Genomic DNA, 17,627 nt, shown 5'->3' with positions numbered 1-17,627 from the left:
GGCTAGAGTTCCCAGAATTCCATAGCATTGAGCCATGGCAGTAAAAGTGGTGTCAAATTGCATTATTTCTGCAATGCAAATGCAATCCTGATTATCAGTTTCAGTCTTTGTTTTTGCTTCTTTATGTTTGTCATCATCACAGTTATCAGGAACTTCTAAAAACTGAAGGTTTACTCTGATTAAAACAAGCTTCTCTACCCTTTCACATGTCAGTTTATTTCTTGGTTTAGTGTGTTTCCAAACATAGACCAGATTCTTTCAGTGCCCCCTTTGAAATGTGTCCTTCTTGCATGGAGAGTTCAATTTGTAACCTAGGACTTGCTTGTCCTCTTTCAGTGTACAGAAATTAAAATAATCTGATAGTGTACATAGTTTTTAGAAATGATTTAGAGAATACATGAACACCTCGTCTTAAAAATTTTATTCGTCATGCTAAAATAAAATGTTCCATAATTAGTTTTCTTGCTTTTTTCATGGGGGGAGGGGGGGACCAAAAAGCCTTCAGGGGGAAAATGGAACCCCCCAAATTTTTCCATTCCCCCCAAGCCTTCCAATCTCTACCTAGCCCTCATATAAATGGTCTATGTATGAAATGAGGTTTGAAATACTGCCAACCCAAATAAGAGCAAATTTCTTTAAGAATAGCAGCTATAAATACCATAAAGCTGTAATTTCTTTAAATGGCTGCATTTTTGGATTAATGTTTTATTGTTTATAGATTATCCTTTTGCCAGTGAAAGGATACAGAATCTTTAAATAGAACTGGCCCTCCATGGCAACAGATTCCGCATCCAAGAATTCAACCATCCATAGCTTAAAAGCATTTTTTTAAAAATCCAAAAAGCAAATTTTGATTTTGCCATTTTAGCTAAGGGCAAAAGGACATTTTACTATGTCATTATATATAATAGGACTTGAGCATCCACAGATTTTGGTTTCCACAAGAGGTTCTGGAACCAAACCCCAGTGGATATCAAGAACCTATCATACTACTGTTTCTAGCTGATATACAAAATTCAGAAAATAATTACTAAGGGCCTGTACACTTTGGAGGTATGCTGTTTAAATGACACACACATCTTAAGAGGCCAGAAGCTGTGCCAAAGCTGCGCTCCAGTCCTTAGGACTGGAGTGTGGCTTTGGTGCGGCTTCTGGCCTCTTTGGACACGTGTGTCATTTAAACAGCATACCTCCAAAGTGACCTGAAGCAGCTTTATTTTGGCCTGTCTGTATGGGCTCTAATTCTTGCAATTAAGTCTTGCTGCAGAGATATTAGGCGTGATGAGAAATTCTTTAAATAAAAGATGTTGGTATGCACATTGAAATCACCCTTTATATAAGAAAATCTGTATTTTAGACGTAGGAGTTTTCATATGTCTAGTTTGGTTTTCACCACACTGATTGGGTCAAGCCTGCTTTTACTAGCTAATCTATGTTGCAAGAATGTCATTCTATAGTTGTTAAAGATTCCTTAGATACATCTAGAAGCTGAGCAAACACTTTGAAAATAATTATTCAATATTTAGAAGAAAACAGAAGCTTGTTTCTGAAAATATATTTATCTAATTATGCATGTTACTATACTTAGAGGTACATGTTGGAAGTATATGTATACTTCTTATTCAAACATTATTACAGGTGTCCCGTGCTTATTTGATATGTTAGATACCAAAGGATGTGTATGTTAGACAATACACATGTCTCCCAATTACTTGACAGGTTAGAGATCAGAGCACATAATCTATGAAATATGGAACCATTATGTGCTCTGATCCCTAACATGTGGAATAATTGGAGGACATATGTATTGTGGTTCTGAGAAGTGGTATTATGGCATGATTTGTGCCTGACCTGACTGTGATTCTTACTTGTGAGGAATTTTGTTCAGTTCATCTTTATTAGTCATAGACCAGCACAGGTAAAAGAGGGATACAGAATAAAAGAAGATAATTTATTTTAATTGTGCGGATTTTATTTAATTGAAGGCAAAAGAGGGAAGGAGGCTCGAGGAACAGCTGCATTCAGGAGTCCTTGTGTCCTCCCATTAAATAGGGGGAAATAACACAGCCTGAAACTGCAGGGTTGCCTTGCCCTTTGCCAGGGAATTGAAAACATGTTCTTTTCTGACCTGGAGGGTGGAAGCTATTCAGCTGAGGTGCCAACAAATGAATAGGCTTGATATTCATCCTCCCTGGCTTCTCCGTGGTGCTGACTGGGGCAAAGCTTAGCAAAGTGTCAACTGTTGTAAGTTGATTCTTTGCAAGGGGATGCCCCAGTGCACCACATGGCAAAGTGAGTGAGGATGGAAGCTGTTTGGCCAAGCCACTGCTGAATGACTACGCCTGTTTGATATTCCTCCTCTTCCCTTTGCTTGGCCATGGCACTGAATGAGGTAAAGCCTAGCACAATCAACTTACCACAGTCGACTCTTCGCTTTACACTGCCCTCATCAGTGCCACATTGAAGCGGGGGTGGGGGGTGAGGAAGAGTAATGAGTCTAGTTGCTCAGCTGTACCTTGGTTGAGCAGCTTCCACCCTCCAGGTTCAAACAAAGACCACAATATTGTGGTAGTTGTAGTTGTTGACTCCCTAGCAAAAGGCAGGGCGATCCTGCAGTTGCACTGGCCACATTATTTCCCACTGTTTAGATTTTTAGAAGAAAACATGAGGATGGCAACAAAGAAATTCCTTGACCTTCTCCCCTGCTGCCATCTAGCAGGAATGACATCCTCTGCTCTTCCCTAAGCAAGGGAGAGGAGAGAGCAAAGAGACGAAAGTGCCAATCAGGCTATAGTCTTTGGCCATTTCCTAGGCAGAATGTGTGTCCGTATATGGGAAAGGTAAATTCTGCCCTGGAGAGTCCCCACCTCCTGTGTATTGACCCTTTTAAATTACAGAGATATATAGTAAAAGTTGAGTGTCTCTTATCCAAAAATCATAAATATTTGAAAATCCATAACTGTCCACATGGGTGGTGAGATAGTGACACCTTTGCTTTTCTGGAACCAATATACACAAATTGTTTTATGCACAAATTTATTAAAAATATTGTGTATAAATGAATTTTGTCCCAACTGCAAGATATCTCATTATGTATATACAAACATTCCAAACCCCGAAAAAAACCCAAATCCAAAACACTTCTGGCCCCAAGTATTTTGGATAAGGAATACTCAACCTGTATAACCAGAACCCATTAAATTGATGTGTCATTGAAAGAGCGGACCATACGTCAAATATATGGGTTCTGGTATAATTCAGAATGGTTGTTCCGAGTGGATCCTCAAAAAGCAGATTGTCGAAAAGTGAGAGATGCCTGTATTCAACAAGACTTATCAGTTTCAGATTATCATAAATACAAGATTATGACAGTGGAGAGACCAATAGGGCAGATGATTCATCAAATGCCATAGCATAATGATCCAGCTGCATTCTATGGTGCAACACAACTGTTGGTAGAAGTTACTACTGAAAACAGTCTCTTTCAGCAGAAAGCTTAACTATTGTTCCTTATTGCAATAACAATCTACTGCATGCTAAGCACACTACAATCTAATTAAATGCACTGTTAATTCTTGCACTGTAGCCAGTGTGGTGTAGTGGTTTGAATACTGGGCTACAACTCTGCAGACCAGCATTTGAATCTGCACTCAGCCATAGAAATTCACTGTGTGTTGTGCCACGGAAATCTCATCTTGGGCAAGACACACTCTCAGCTTCAGAAGGCAAAGGGAAACCCTCTCTGAACAACTCTGTGATACATTTGCCTTAGGGTCGTCTTAAGTCAAAAACAACCATACAATTGACACTTGGTTACTAGTGTCCTCTCCAAACCACATCATTGTTTTTTAATAATAAAGCATTTGAATTACTACAACTATAAAGGTAAAAAACAAACCAGAACCTCATAAATCTTGTTTTAGACTTACCGAGATTCAGATCTTGATCTGGACTTTGACCTGGATCTCCTTGAACCCTCTTTGGACCTAGATCTAGCTGGCGAGTGCCTTGGAGACTTGCCGGAACCATGAGCACTTCCACTTCTGGAAGCGGAACGGGACTCCTGCATAGAAAAGTATAATTTAGCTTGAATACAACTTTTCATTACTTTAGTCTAAACAAGTTCTGGTGAAAAATATTAAAGGTCTATGTCTCCATTATGTGTCCGGGCAGTTACTATTAGAACTGCCTAGAGTTATTGTAAAAAATTTTTTGGCCTATTAAGCACTTTTTAAAAACCCTGCATGTTTTTCTATGAAACAAATAATGCATGCATGTTTAGCAAAATATACAGGGACACATAAACAGACTAGTAATTACTTAGCGTAGTGCTTTCAGATTCCAGATTACTTCTTATCTTAACTTCATTTTTATTTCTTTTCTTCATTCTTCCGTTTCAAATTCTGACTTCTTTCATCTTCCCCACTTCACACAAATTGCTCAATATTCTATAAGTGGGACTTCTGGTCTGATAATTAGCATGCATTCACTTTCTTTTTTTTCAAATTTCAGCTTCACTTATTCCTGAGCTTCAAATAATTCTCATTTATAAAACTTGTCAAATGGCGACTTCCGCATTTTCCTTCTTCAACATTAACCTTAATAAAAAAAGAACAGGATGAAGAATATTTAAAACTCCAGGATAGATATCTAGTGCCAAGACTGAAACTAGAAAAAATGCTACGTGTTTGCACTGTTTTTAACTAGATATGCAATTCTAGTATTGATGTGATTCCAGGTTTCTGTTTATTCTTTTTTAAAAATCTCAATTCAGTCAAAAATGATTGAACAGCTAACTTGCTAGTTATGCCTACTTACAGGAGAAATTTCAAGCAGTTGTCACATTAGCATTTAGAAATTAGTAATATGCCCCCAAAGTCTATGAACTGCTGCTAATATTTTTTAAATACAGAATTAAAAGGCATACTGACATGCTTAAGAGAAATAATCTCAAGATTTGCAAGTTATAATAGCATGTCCCTTAACATCTACAACAACGATGAAACACTCTCATGTTACAAGGACAACTCTGTAGCATTTCAGGATAATGCTATTATTTTAGTTAGACATAACCTAAGCATTTAATAAAACACATCCAGGGGTAGCCGTGTTGGCTATATAGCAAAGTACAATGAAGCAGCATATATAATGTGCATTTTGCTTGGCCCAATAAAGGTATCACTGTTTTGTGAATTTTGGATGATATTGTACTAAACATTTAATGTTAACCTAAGCATTTAAGCCCAAATAAAAAGACATTTGTCTTTAACAGAATACGTCCAATGCTCATAATTTCTATTTTTTTTAAAAAACTTTGGGAGCTTCCATACTAAGAGTAACAATGATTGATTTAGAACTAAAGGTCATGGTTCCTCTCTGTATGCAACTTCAATATCCCCATTCCATATTATAAGCACTCAAGACACTTCCATCTTTTAGCCATGCAGCTGCCGGAATGCAACCAAATACACATTTACCATTACAGTAACCCTTAGAAAAAGGAGAGGAGTGGATTAATGCTTAATATTTATGTATATATGAGCCAATTACTGAATGTTTATAATCAAAGGAGCCACAGCCCTGACTATGCAAGATCTGAGCATGGCTGTTGATGACAGGTTGAGTCTCATTCATAGAGTCGTTATAAAGTCAAAATCAACTTTATAGCAGTTAACAACAATTATCAACAATATGTAAATAAACTGCTCCTATTTAAAGTACAGGTTGAATATCCCTTATCTGAAATGCTTGGGACCAGAATCTGTATTTCAGATTCTGTAATACCTGTAATTGCATGCATACACACACACATATGAGAGATATCTTGGAGTTGGGACCCAAGTCTAAATACAAATTTCAATTGCTTCATATACATCTTATAAACATAGATCGGAGGCAATTTATACAGTATTTTTAATAATTTTGTGCATAAAACGAAGTTTGTGTATACTAAACCATTAAAAAGCAAAGGTGTCACTATCTCAGCCATTCATGAAAAAAGAATTAGTTTGTAAAACATTTTGAATTTCAGAATTCCAGATAAGGGAAGCTCAACCTATTTATAAAGATTAATGATTTTTGAAAAATAAACACATACACATCCAATTTAAATCAACATTTCCCTAGAGAGATCTCATGTTCCCTGTTTCTGTTCTAGCTGTTTTGTGCAAATCTGCTCATAAAGGTTTCTCCTTGACATGGTCTAGTTGTAACCAACTGTAGGGGGTGGTGCTCATCTCTGTTACTAAGCTGAAGAGCCAGTGTTGTCCGAAGACAACTCCAGTCGTCGTGTGGCTAGCATAACTGCGCCGGACGCTATTACCTCCCCACCAAAGTGTTACCTATTTATCTACTTGCATTTGCACGCTTTGGACTGCTAGGTTGGCAGAAGCTGGGACTAGTGACAGGAGCTCATCCCAACACATGGCACTTGGGCCTTGAACTGCCAACTTTCCAATCATTAGAACTGGTGCCTTACCCACTAAGCCACTGCGTCTCCTACTGACTAACCAATATTATTTTACAACTTTATCTAATATTTACCAGTTTCATTCAACTGGTCTTTGTATCTTTTGTCACATTTCCCTTACTTTAAAAACATATATAGAAAGTATCATTAGAATTCTGTATTAGCTATGTAGATAAGTATACCTAACATAGCAACCTCTCCTAGCCTGAGTCTCTTAAACCTGATGGAAACATAATTCAATTGTGCTCTGACCACTGGCAGAATGGACTTTCTTCCACCCATGCAACTGATGCCTATAGAGTATGTTTGGGGAGGAGTTATGGTGTTACAACTGTATGGCATTTCAACTGTAACAAGGTAGTGATTGAATACAAACATTCCCTAGAGATGCTCATCTGTAATGGTTCCATATTCACAAATGCTACTTAGTTATGATTATGATACTACAGTATTGTCACAATCCTAACTCTCACTCAAATCTACTTTACATGAAATCATGGAGAAAGGGCCTTTAATAATGTGCTGTATCTTCTAATTTATTTATTTATTTTTAATAGGCATGCTTTTAATTCTATTTATCGTTTAATTATATTTTAATTTTTGTACAATATGTACTTTTAGCTGTGTTTTTTTTATTTGTTAAGTCACCCGGAGAGATTTGAGTGAGATGAAAGATGGGGAAAAGGTGGGATAATAGTTTTTTTTAAATGTATGGTTTGAAAGAAATCAATTAGGTCTGCAAGGGAAATGTTTTAACAGGTCACTAGAAGGAAGCCTATGTTGCTGTTAACTGGGCCTCCGAGGAGAAGGCTGTGTCCTGTATTCCTCCCACTGATGAAACACAATGGAGGCATTCCCCAGTAGACTTCAAGCTTACACAGAGAGGGCTACTCCTCCAGGTTTCCCTGTCTCAAGCAGTTTAGGGCTTTGAATTTCATCCCAAGCCCATGGCATTCAGACCAGAAGCATACTGTCAGCCAGTGCAATTCCTTTAAGACTGTATTATATAGTGTTTATATGGCACCCTGGTCAGCAATTAGCTGCTGCACCTACATAGATTTATAGAGCTGGAAAGGGCCTCATAAGCCACTAGGGGGCTTGAACAGACAGGCCAAAATAAAGCTGCTTCGGGTCACTTTGGAGGTATGCTGTTTAAATAATGCAGAAGTCCTAAGAGGCCAGAAGCCACACCAAAGCCATACTCCAGTTCTAAAGACTGGAGCACAGCTTCTGGCCTCTTAAAATGTGTGTGTCATTTAAACAGCATACCTCCAAAGTGGCCTGAGGCACTTTTATTTTTGCCTGTATGTTTGGGCCCTAGGTCTACCTCAGCTATGCATTCACAGCAGGTAGCTGTCCAGCTTCTTTTTGAAAATGACCAGAAAAAGAGACTCCACAACCTCTTGAGGCAATCAGTTCAACTGCCAAATTGCTCTTACCGTCCACAGGTTCTTAGTAATGTCCAATCAAAATCTACTTTCTGTGCTGGCCATGTGCCGTAATAAATTATTATTAAATCTACTTTCCTGTAACTTAAAACCATTAGACCCAATCCTCCTCTCTTGGGCAGCAGAGAACAAACCTGCACCCTCCTTTCTGTGACAGCCCTTTAGATATTTAAAGAGTGCAACTGTGGTCCAAAACACACTGCACAAATTCAGTTTGAAACCGCTTTAAGTGCCCTGGTTCAGTGCTAGGAAATCCTGGGAACTTGTGGCACCAGAGTTCTCTGACAGAGAAGGTTAAATGCTAGAATTCTCTAGCAATGAGCTAGGGCAATTAAAGCAGTCTCAACCTGGATTACTTCTGCAGTGTGTTTTGGACCTGTGTCAATCCTAAACCTTCTCTTCACTAAGTTGAAGATGGGCAACTTCTTGATATTAAATATATTAGTCAATTTAATATTAAATTCAATTTAAGCATACAGTATTTGTTTGTTTAAGTTATATCCTGGCTTTTTCTCAGCACAGGACCCAAGGTGGCTTACAACAAACTAAAACAAAATACAATTAAAAAAATATTTAAATTATTACAAAAAATATTATTACAAAAGTTGGAAACTATAAAATGAACAATTCTTTCAAAAACATAACATTGAAACAGATCAAAACATTACAGGAAAGGACAAAAGCCCTAATTAAAAGCCCTTCAAAAATATGAATTAAGAAACCAAATACCTGCCTAAATAAAAAGTCTTTGCCTGCTAGGGAAAAAAAAGAGATCAATCAATCCCCACATGGAAAGGAACTCCACAACTTGGGAGCAGCAACCGAGTCTCCCCCTGATGTCTTTACCAAATGTTCATACGATGGCCTGTAATGGGACTGAGAGAAAACCCTCCCCTGAAGATCTTAACATTTGGGTAGGCTCATATAGGGATACGGTCTTTTAGGCAGTCTGGACTCAAGGAGATTGGACTGTCATAATCAGCACTTTTATTTTACCCAGAACTGACCAGTAACCTGTTTCAGTTTGGGCCTCCATAACCAGCTCATCAGCACCTTGACCACAGCATTTGGACCCACTGAAGTTTTTAAGCAGTTTTGAAAGGCGGCCTCATGTAGAGTACAGTAATCCGACCGGGAAGTAATCAAGGCATATGTCACTGCACCCACATCTGACATCCCAAGGAAAGGATGCAACTGGTGTACTAGTTTCAGCTCTGCAAACACATTCCAGGATGCTGCCAAAACCTGGGCATCCAACCTCAAACCTGAGAACAGAAGTAGACTGAAGCTGAGATTTCAGGGGCATTGTAACCCCATCCAGTACAGACTGAACCCCTGTTCTCCAATCTGTCTTTCAACTAATGAGGAGCACCTCTGTCTCATCTGGATTAAGCATTGATTTGTTTGCCCTTATCAGTCCATTTCTGATAGCAGCCACTAGGTGAGAAATAAAATAGATTAGCTGGAGATGGAAATACTGGCAAGACAGACAAGAGTTGGGTGTCTTATAACACTAGTGACAATGAATCTCAAAAGTCTGGACCTCTTTTAGTGATTTCATGTAGATACTAAAGAGCAAGCCAGACAGAACAATCCCTGAAAAAAACTACAAACAGCCAGGGGGTACAGGAATCCTCCAACACCACATTTGGAGTTCTCCCCACCTTAAAAGATTGGAGCTACTGTAAAACAGTGCCCTGTAAGTCATTGTAAAATAGTGCTCACCAGAGGTCATCTAGAAGGATACCATGAAGACAGACTGAAATGGATCTACATGATCTGTTTTATCCAGAAACTCCAGGTGATGGGAAGCCATCATGCCCTCCAGCATGGGGGACAGAACCAATTATTAGATCCTGCCCCACTTTAGATGTAACCATTTAAAGCTAAAAATAATTTCTGTGAGGAAAATCCTTCTCAGCTATCCTGTGTCAAGATCACAAAACATTCAATTCAGTTTGTGTTATTTGTCTGCCATCTTTTTATAGTAGTCAGCTTTCACTTATATGAAATAAACTAGATCTTCTGTACTTCCCAAATCTAGAAACATACCTGTCCCAACTCCTACATCCATTTACCTCATCTTCTCCATGTCTGGGTCCTATGCTTCCCTTCCCATCTTCATCCTTGGCACATACAGACATCCTTCCTCCAATAATAGTTAATTTGAAATCTGCATCCATTTATGCTCATCTATTCCTTTTCTACTACTGCTGGGGTTGGAAACCAGCATTTGGTTAAATACTGAACTTGACCACAAATAACTAATATGATCTTTAAAGGTTCTTCCCTTTGTCCCATCTCCAACCTGAGACACAGTGTGAGTATTAACACCACTAACAACAGATACAGTGAAAGATTTTTAACTATTGTTGTTTTTGGGTGCTTTCAAGTTGTTTCTGACATATGGTAACCCTAAAGCAAAACTATCACAGGGTTTTCTTGACAAGGTTAGTTCAGAGGGGAGTTACTTTTGCCTTCTTCTGAGGCTGAGAGTGTGTGACCTGCCTAAGGCCACCCAGTTGGTTTCCATGGCTGAGCGGAGACTTGCAACCTGTTCTTCAGAGTCATAGTTCAATACACAAACCATTACCACATTGGGTTCGACTTCTGACCATATTTGGGTTTATAGAAGATATGCTAAACCATTAAAAAGTTATTTTTGGATGCCAACTTGGATTCCTACCCAGTGCTTTTTCCCACCTACTGTGTCCTAGTGACAGCACATCATCATATACTATTATTCTGAGGACCTCTGTAGCCTTGTTCTGAATGTGTGTGGTTTTTTATGGACACTTGGAATAGTGATCTTTTTCTAGCTAGACATTCTTTTCTCAGGAAAGCCCTCAAATTATCTTGCAATTATTAATTTTTCAGAGATCACATCTGCACCTCCATGAAGTTCACACTGTCACTTTAATCAGGGAATAAGGTCCAACAACAGTGGTCAAAAGCTTTGGGCATGCCCTATTTACACTACTGAAAAAATCAATTTACTGGAATTTTAATCATGGGGCAGTTGCAGCTGTGTAATCTAAACTACAGATACTCTACCAGAATCAACAAAAGAACAGTGACTAGATCCTGACTGTATTTTCTTTGAAAAGTTCCTGTTACTAATTTTCTAGTCCAGAATGAGCAACTGGGGAGTGGATGTGGGCCATTCTTTACTCCCTCAACCCTTGCCAGGGCTGCACCAGCAATACTAATGTAATTGGTAGTAAAGTCATAACACTGTACTTTGTGTTTTGTTTTTGGCTGCTTTTTCCCAGGTGTTTTTGGTTTCAAAGGTACTTGAAGATCTTGGATAAGCTCAGGGGACCAAATTATCCACTTTTTTTTTAAGGGGAGCAGGGGCTGAGAGCTTCAGGAGCTGCAAAATGGGTCCCCAAGGATTTCCTGTGGTTTATGGGGTACACTTCCTAAATCCTTGCTCTACAACTTTTACCCACCTATTTTCAATTTTACAGGTATCTTCACTTTCCAGAGTTTCTCACAATCATTTTTTTTTATAACTGAAGTCTACTCAGATTCATTTCTGGAATCCATGCACTAGATATACTATACTTAACTATTTGGAAGATCAGCCTAATAAAGGAATCATGGGATGAAAAACACATGAAGTCTGCAATTCTACACATGCTATGCCATAATGAAAAGGAAAATAATTTTCTTCAAAGCGTGGCAAATTCTATACTGTACAGTATATTATTAACGACCCTCACAAAAACAGAAATAAAAAGAAAGCCTCAAACTATTTGCATTCCTTGCTCCAAAGCACAGACATTAATACAAATAATAAAATAGATATAAAACCATGCCTATTATAAAGGGTGACTTGGCTTGGAATTAAACAGTAAAGACTGACATGCTATTTTATATTAGCAGATAAAATGTGCTAATGACACTACAGGACTGAATGTTAAGCTATCATGTGTTAGTCAAATCACAGCCAGCAGACTTTGCTGCTAAGTCTCAAAAATGTGCATATTCTTAGTCTTTCAGAATTAGACTGACACAGGCAATTATACTTACATTCAGTCTTCAACTGGAGCATAATATAGACTGGACACCACACAGCATGAAAATATGCAAGCTATTCAATGAAAGCATGCCAACAAATTATAGTCTCCTCTCTTGGTCATCAACTCAGCTCCAAAACACACTGCAGAAATAATCCAGTTTGAGACCCGCTCCATGCCAGGGAATTCTGGGAACTGTAGTTCTGTGAGACATTTAGCCTTCTCTGTCAGAGAGCTCTGGTGCCACAATAACTACAATTCCCAGGATTCCCTAGCACTGAGCCAGGGCAGTTAAAGTGGTCTCAAACTGCAGTGGGTTTTGGACCTCATGTGACTTTAAAATGGTTAGACAAATACATGGCACAAAAGACTATCCATAGTTAATAGCTATCTATGACAACAGTTCCTGGGAAACAGGAGGAGATAGCTATTAGCTTCTGGGATTCCAAGGAACAAGTGAGACAGAAGATATTAGGTAAGATGTATTGCTATTTCTTGTAATACTACCTACTATGAGGAAATGCCTTTGAGCCCTGTAACATCTGCCATGTGCACACACTCTAGATAGAGAACTATTTTATTAATTCATAAATATATTGCATTGAATCAGTATGTCTAGTTGTGTAAGACCACCTGTTTTAGACGCAAGTTTTTCTCCAAACTTAGGAGAACTTCTAAGCAGGGGATGTACATGCAAAGAAGTGGCTCTGAACCATGAATAAGACTGGAATAGTTTTGCATACTTTTCCTCTCAGCTTTGCATGTATAAATGTGAATATGAATACTCTAAAGATGACCAGAAAGTATCACCACAAGGAAACAAAAGAGAAAGTTCTCTCAGTTTCCTTGTTTGCCCAGTAAATCTTTTAAATTGCTGTATTTCTGTTGGCAGAGCACAATGAAGGTATGATACCCATCTACATTTTTATATATTTGAAATATTTTATACTGCTGTGAAGCACAGCCTCCCTTAAAGTAGGTCACACAATAAAGCTTTAAAATAAGAAGATAAAATTTAAAATAACCACAGCAATGTAACAGTAAAATACTATAGTAAAAAAAAAGTAGGCTGGAACACTCAGTTTTATAAATCTAGTTTAAAAATGGGTCATCTTTCTGCAGTTTCACACTTTGTGATCAGATGACCCACCAGATTCTCTTCTTAGTTGTATACAACAGCTAAACTGCATTGTCCTTTGAAGATAATACTTATGTTAAAATAGGCTAATATAAAATATACTCCACCACTTCAATTTTCCACTGTGTTCTCTTGCTCAAGCCAAACTACCCCACCATCTCCTGTCTATCACTCCAAGCACAAAGACAACTTTATAATGTGGCCTTAAGCTTTTATTGCCTCAGCCTCCATTTTCAACTTGGAAGTAAGACAGCCATCTCACCAGGCAGGTCTATATAACATGTATGAAACATTATGGATATAGGATTACCATTTACTGCATCTTCTCTTGTTTAAACTATTCTGCCTCTTGCTGAAATTCAGCCTTAAAGGGCAGCCTTTTATTTATTACAACATATAATGCTAAGTATAAATCCATACCAATGTAGATATCTCAATACTGACTTCCTCTTTTATTTCTGTATTCAAAATCCAGACATCTACAACACAGATTAGAGCTGCCAAAAATGCAAAGCAAGGGCTGTTTAAAAGCTAGTCTAAACGGTGTGAGTTATTGTGACCTTCTAGAAGGGTTATAACGCAATTGACACTAAGGCCTGTTACAGACTGCCAAAATAAAGCTGCTTCGGGTCTCTTTGGAGGTATGCTGTTTAAATGATGCATGCATCCTAAGAATCTGGAAGCTGCACTCCAGTGCTTAGGAATGGAGTGTGGCTTTGGCGCGACCTCCAGACTCTTAGGACCCATGCATCATTTAAACAGCATACCTCCAAAGAGACCAGAAGCAGCTTTGTTTTGGCAGTCTGTAACAGGCCTAAGGCTGCATCAGCACTGTAGAAATTATTTATTTATTTATTTCATTGTTATGCTGCCTTTCTTCCAGAAAGGGACCCAAAGCAGATCGCAAAATAAAAACATTAAAAAGATATTTTACAGTAAGAATTTTTTTTAAAAAAATCTAAATCCTCTAAGTTAAAATAGTGCAAAATTAACATAAAAACAGGCAAAAGTGAAAAACAGCTAAAACACACCCTGCATATAGTTGCTTTTTTAAAAAAAACCTGGGCTCAGGTGCTCCAACAAACTATAAGTTCCAGAATTCCCATTATTAAGGGTTTCTAGAAACTGTAGTTTTGTGAGACATCTAGCCTTCTGTCAGAGCTCTGGTGCCACAATAAAACTACAATTCCCAGGATTCCCTAGCAGTGAGTCAGGGTGGTTAAACTGGTCTCAAACTGGGTTATTTCTGCAGTGTGTTTTGGACCTTAGTGGTGTCAAACCAGATGCAGCCTTAGAGATGCTTTAGTACAATGGTCCAAAACACACCGCAGAAATAACCCAGTTTGAGATTGCTTTAACTTCCATGGCTCAGCGTTAGGAAATCCTTGGAATTGTAGTTTGTTGTGGCACCACAGCTCTCTGACCAAAAAGGCAAAATATCTCATGAAACCACAGTTCCCAGAATTCCCTAGTGTTTAGCCAGCGCAGTTCAAGCGTTCTCAAACTGGATTATTCTGCAGTGTGTTTTGGAGACCAACACTCAGCCGAGCACCAATTCAAGACTGAGAAAAAGGGACGTGAGGCACAGCTTCTACATTTTTAATTAGTCCCTTTGAAGAGGACAAAATTAATTAAATAGAAAAACAGCAAATACGTTTTATAGATAGAATGCCTAAAGATAGATAAGGATGAACTGGAGGAAAGGACTGCTAGTGCGATAGGAAACTGGTCAAAGACAAGCGCTAAATGTCATGGCATTCAGGGCCTGTTTACGTCTCCTAAGTGGTGCCAAAATGTCTGCATTTATCCAAAATAAGGAATGCCGCAATGCCATGCTGGGGCAGTGAGTGAAAACAGCCCTGATAAGAAAACTGATGATGGTACCCATGAGGGTTTAGTTTTTGCTAACAATGAATGAGAAGGGGGTGTTGGTTTTAACATACAAATAGGTATATGTTCATATATAGATATATGTGTGTGTTTACATGTGAAACTAATAAAAATGTATTTATCCTATGTGTATGGTTTGCATGGTCTTTGTCCGACTTCCTATAAAAAAAGGTACCTACATTTGGGGCTTCAACAACTTTGGAAAAACATTCCCGAGGCGGCTCATAAAAAACTGCTCTCCTTGGCTTGTCTCCTGGCATCTGCAATACCTTCTGGGTCAAGAGGAAAGTGGCAGCGAGGTGAAAGGTGCTCCTGTTGCAGATGTCTTTAAGAAAATAGTATGCTATTCCCACAAATATCCAAAAAGGGACCCCAGAGGTTTCGCATGAAATCAGCTTTATTTGTCAGCCGGCTGCTTCAGAGGAAAATGCCTTTTCTCCTAGAGTTCTGAAGCACCACGTGAGAGAGATTTTTATAGGGTTTTTAAAAAAAGAAAGTCCGTTCTATACATCTTCTTGGCTCAAAGAAGTTAAACATACATACAATATTTCTTTTAAATCACTGGTTATAAGAGAATATATGTTTCTGAACCTCATGTGTGTTCTTCTCTTGTATTTGCTGTGATTGCATTTCCTTAAGCTAATGCTGCCTGCTCCTTTTCTGTGGATGCCTAAAACCCTATTTCTATATGTTCAAGTGAAGTTTTAAGTTGTTGCAATGCTAGAAATTTGGTGACTGAAGGAAAATTTCATTGGACAAGAGAGAATTAATGTTTGGGAGACACAATGTCCCCAATGTGATTTCATTTTTAGAAGTGTAGAGGTGTTTGTGTGTTGTCCTCAGTGCAAAGCTCCCAAACCTTCTCTGGTAGGAGTGTTTGGGATATAATGAAACATGCTGTTATTGTAATATTAATATATATATATATATATATATATATATATATAGTGTAAGCCACTTTGATCCCTTGGAGAAGCAGGATATAAATAATAACAATAATCTCTCTCGTTCTTATCTAGTCTGCTTTCACTCTGTACTAGGATATTGTACTATGGCATTTCAAACATTCACTGATAAAGCCCCTCTTATAAATAAAAAATATCTATTTTGGAATGTAAAATGTTTGGAAACGGCTTCTAATTTAAGTCTAACCAAAATAAAAGGAAGTACTGCAAGAGACAGTTTAAGGACAGTGAAACAAAACATATAGATAAAAGATTGATTGGTGGCTAACCCACGAGGGATAGAGACATGCTTTAGGTGTTATATTTGAACATCCAGTGAATATTACAGGGGTGCAAATGTTTAATTCAAATTTAACCAATGAAAATGTGATTTGTGGTTCACTTTGAATCCGAGATTCTCTGGGAAGAATGCTGCAGCTAAATAAACGATGGCCCCATACAGACAGGCCAAAACAAAGCTGCTTTGTGTCACTTTGGAGGCATGTCGCTTAAGTGATTCTGGAAGCTGAGCCAAAGCTTTGGCGTGGCTTCTGGACTCTCAGGACGCACGCATCATTTAGATTGTATACCTCCAAAGTGGCCGGAAGCAGCTTTCTTTCGGCCTCTCCTTGGGGGGCCTTTCTTTCCTTTTCAAACACGACCCTTGGGTCTCTCTCTAAGGAAAAGAAGTCCCCCAAAACCCGCCACAAAAACTGTGTTCATTTTGAGGACCCCAGTAACTTGTGATATGGCTTTCCTCCTGGGAGCAAGGCTGCGGCTAAAAAGCCAAAGCAAACACGTTTCCTTCCGAGGGAGCTCCTTGGCCTCCTCCCTGCTGCTGCTTCCTGGTTAAAGACAAGCAATGATCTCTCGGTCTACGCCGAAGGGATGAAGCAGCCTCTCTCCGTCTCACTCCAAAAGCCCTTTCCTCAGCCCCATCGGCCGTCTCTTCTCCTCTGCTGCCTCCTCGCTGGGAGCCCTGGGCGGCCATTTTGTCCCCGTCCGCTCTGCTTCCAGCCCAAGATGGCGCCGGGAGAAAGGGCCCGCCGCCGCCGCCGCCCAGCTCCGCCTCAGAGCGCGCCTTTCTTCCCGCCTGCCTCCCTCCCTGCCTTCCATTTTCATCGCGCCAAACCACCCGACAAAGCCCCCTTCAGGCTTATCTTCCCCTTCGCCTCAGGCCCAAGATCAGCTCCTTCTACCCAGAAAGCAAGGAAAGGCGGGGGCATGTTGGAGCCAAGGGCCCGTTCTGGGTCTACGTATTACCCGCTCGCCGTAGTTCTGCTCCCCGCTGTCACTCATCCTCCCGACTCGGAGCCCGGGACGCCGACCGCGGTTGCTAGCGCCTAACCGTCCTCTTCGAGAGCCTTCTCCGCAGAGGAAGTGACGCAGGCTCTAATAAGCCCCGCCCACCTCCCGCTCGGTTCTCGAAGGCGCCACCGGCTGAGCCTTGAAGACTTGACTCCGCCCTCCCGAAGCCCCGCCCACCCCTGGCACTCGAAGGCGCCAAAACCTGGCCACGCCCACTCCCCCGTCTCTCCAAAGCGCCGGCTGACTCGCCTTGAAGACTTGGCCCCGAAGCCCCGCCCCCTCCTTTGAGGATGAGGCGCGCGCTCACCTCAGCGGCCGTTGGGCGGCCAACGGTTTTTTTCGCCCCTCGCCCCTCCCCCTCCTTGAATCATAGAAGCATAGAGTTGGAAAGAGACCACACACAGCAGG

The 17,627-nt window shown here is 39.7% G+C and overlaps 1 protein-coding gene across 3 annotated transcripts in view; it reads right to left on the bottom strand.

Moving 5' to 3' along the window:
- TRA2B (transformer 2 beta homolog) overlaps nucleotides 1-17,320 on the bottom strand; it is a 30,319-nt gene extending 12,999 nt beyond the window's left edge. For 2 of the 3 annotated variants that reach the window (XM_089509414.1, XM_089509417.1), the window contains exons 1-2: nucleotides 17,175-17,320; nucleotides 3,930-4,063 (exon numbers count right to left, since the gene is read on the bottom strand). In XM_089509414.1, the coding sequence (XP_089365540.1) occupies nucleotides 3,930-4,063; nucleotides 17,175-17,210 (170 nt within the window). In that variant the 5' untranslated portion in view covers nucleotides 17,211-17,320. The remainder of the gene's footprint in view (nucleotides 1-3,929; nucleotides 4,064-17,174) is intronic. The other variant, XM_089509416.1, reaches the window with a different exon arrangement.
- Nucleotides 17,321-17,627: the final 307 nt, after the last annotated feature.

Source organism: Sceloporus occidentalis, unplaced genomic scaffold (genome assembly GCF_023333645.1).
Source record: "Sceloporus occidentalis isolate IW3139 unplaced genomic scaffold, rSceOcc1.0.p SCAF_2, whole genome shotgun sequence".
Classification (NCBI taxonomy): domain Eukaryota; kingdom Metazoa; phylum Chordata; class Lepidosauria; order Squamata; family Phrynosomatidae; genus Sceloporus; species Sceloporus occidentalis.
The sequence above is the reverse complement of the archived record's forward strand: the minus strand, read 5'-3'. Positions and strand labels throughout refer to the sequence as shown.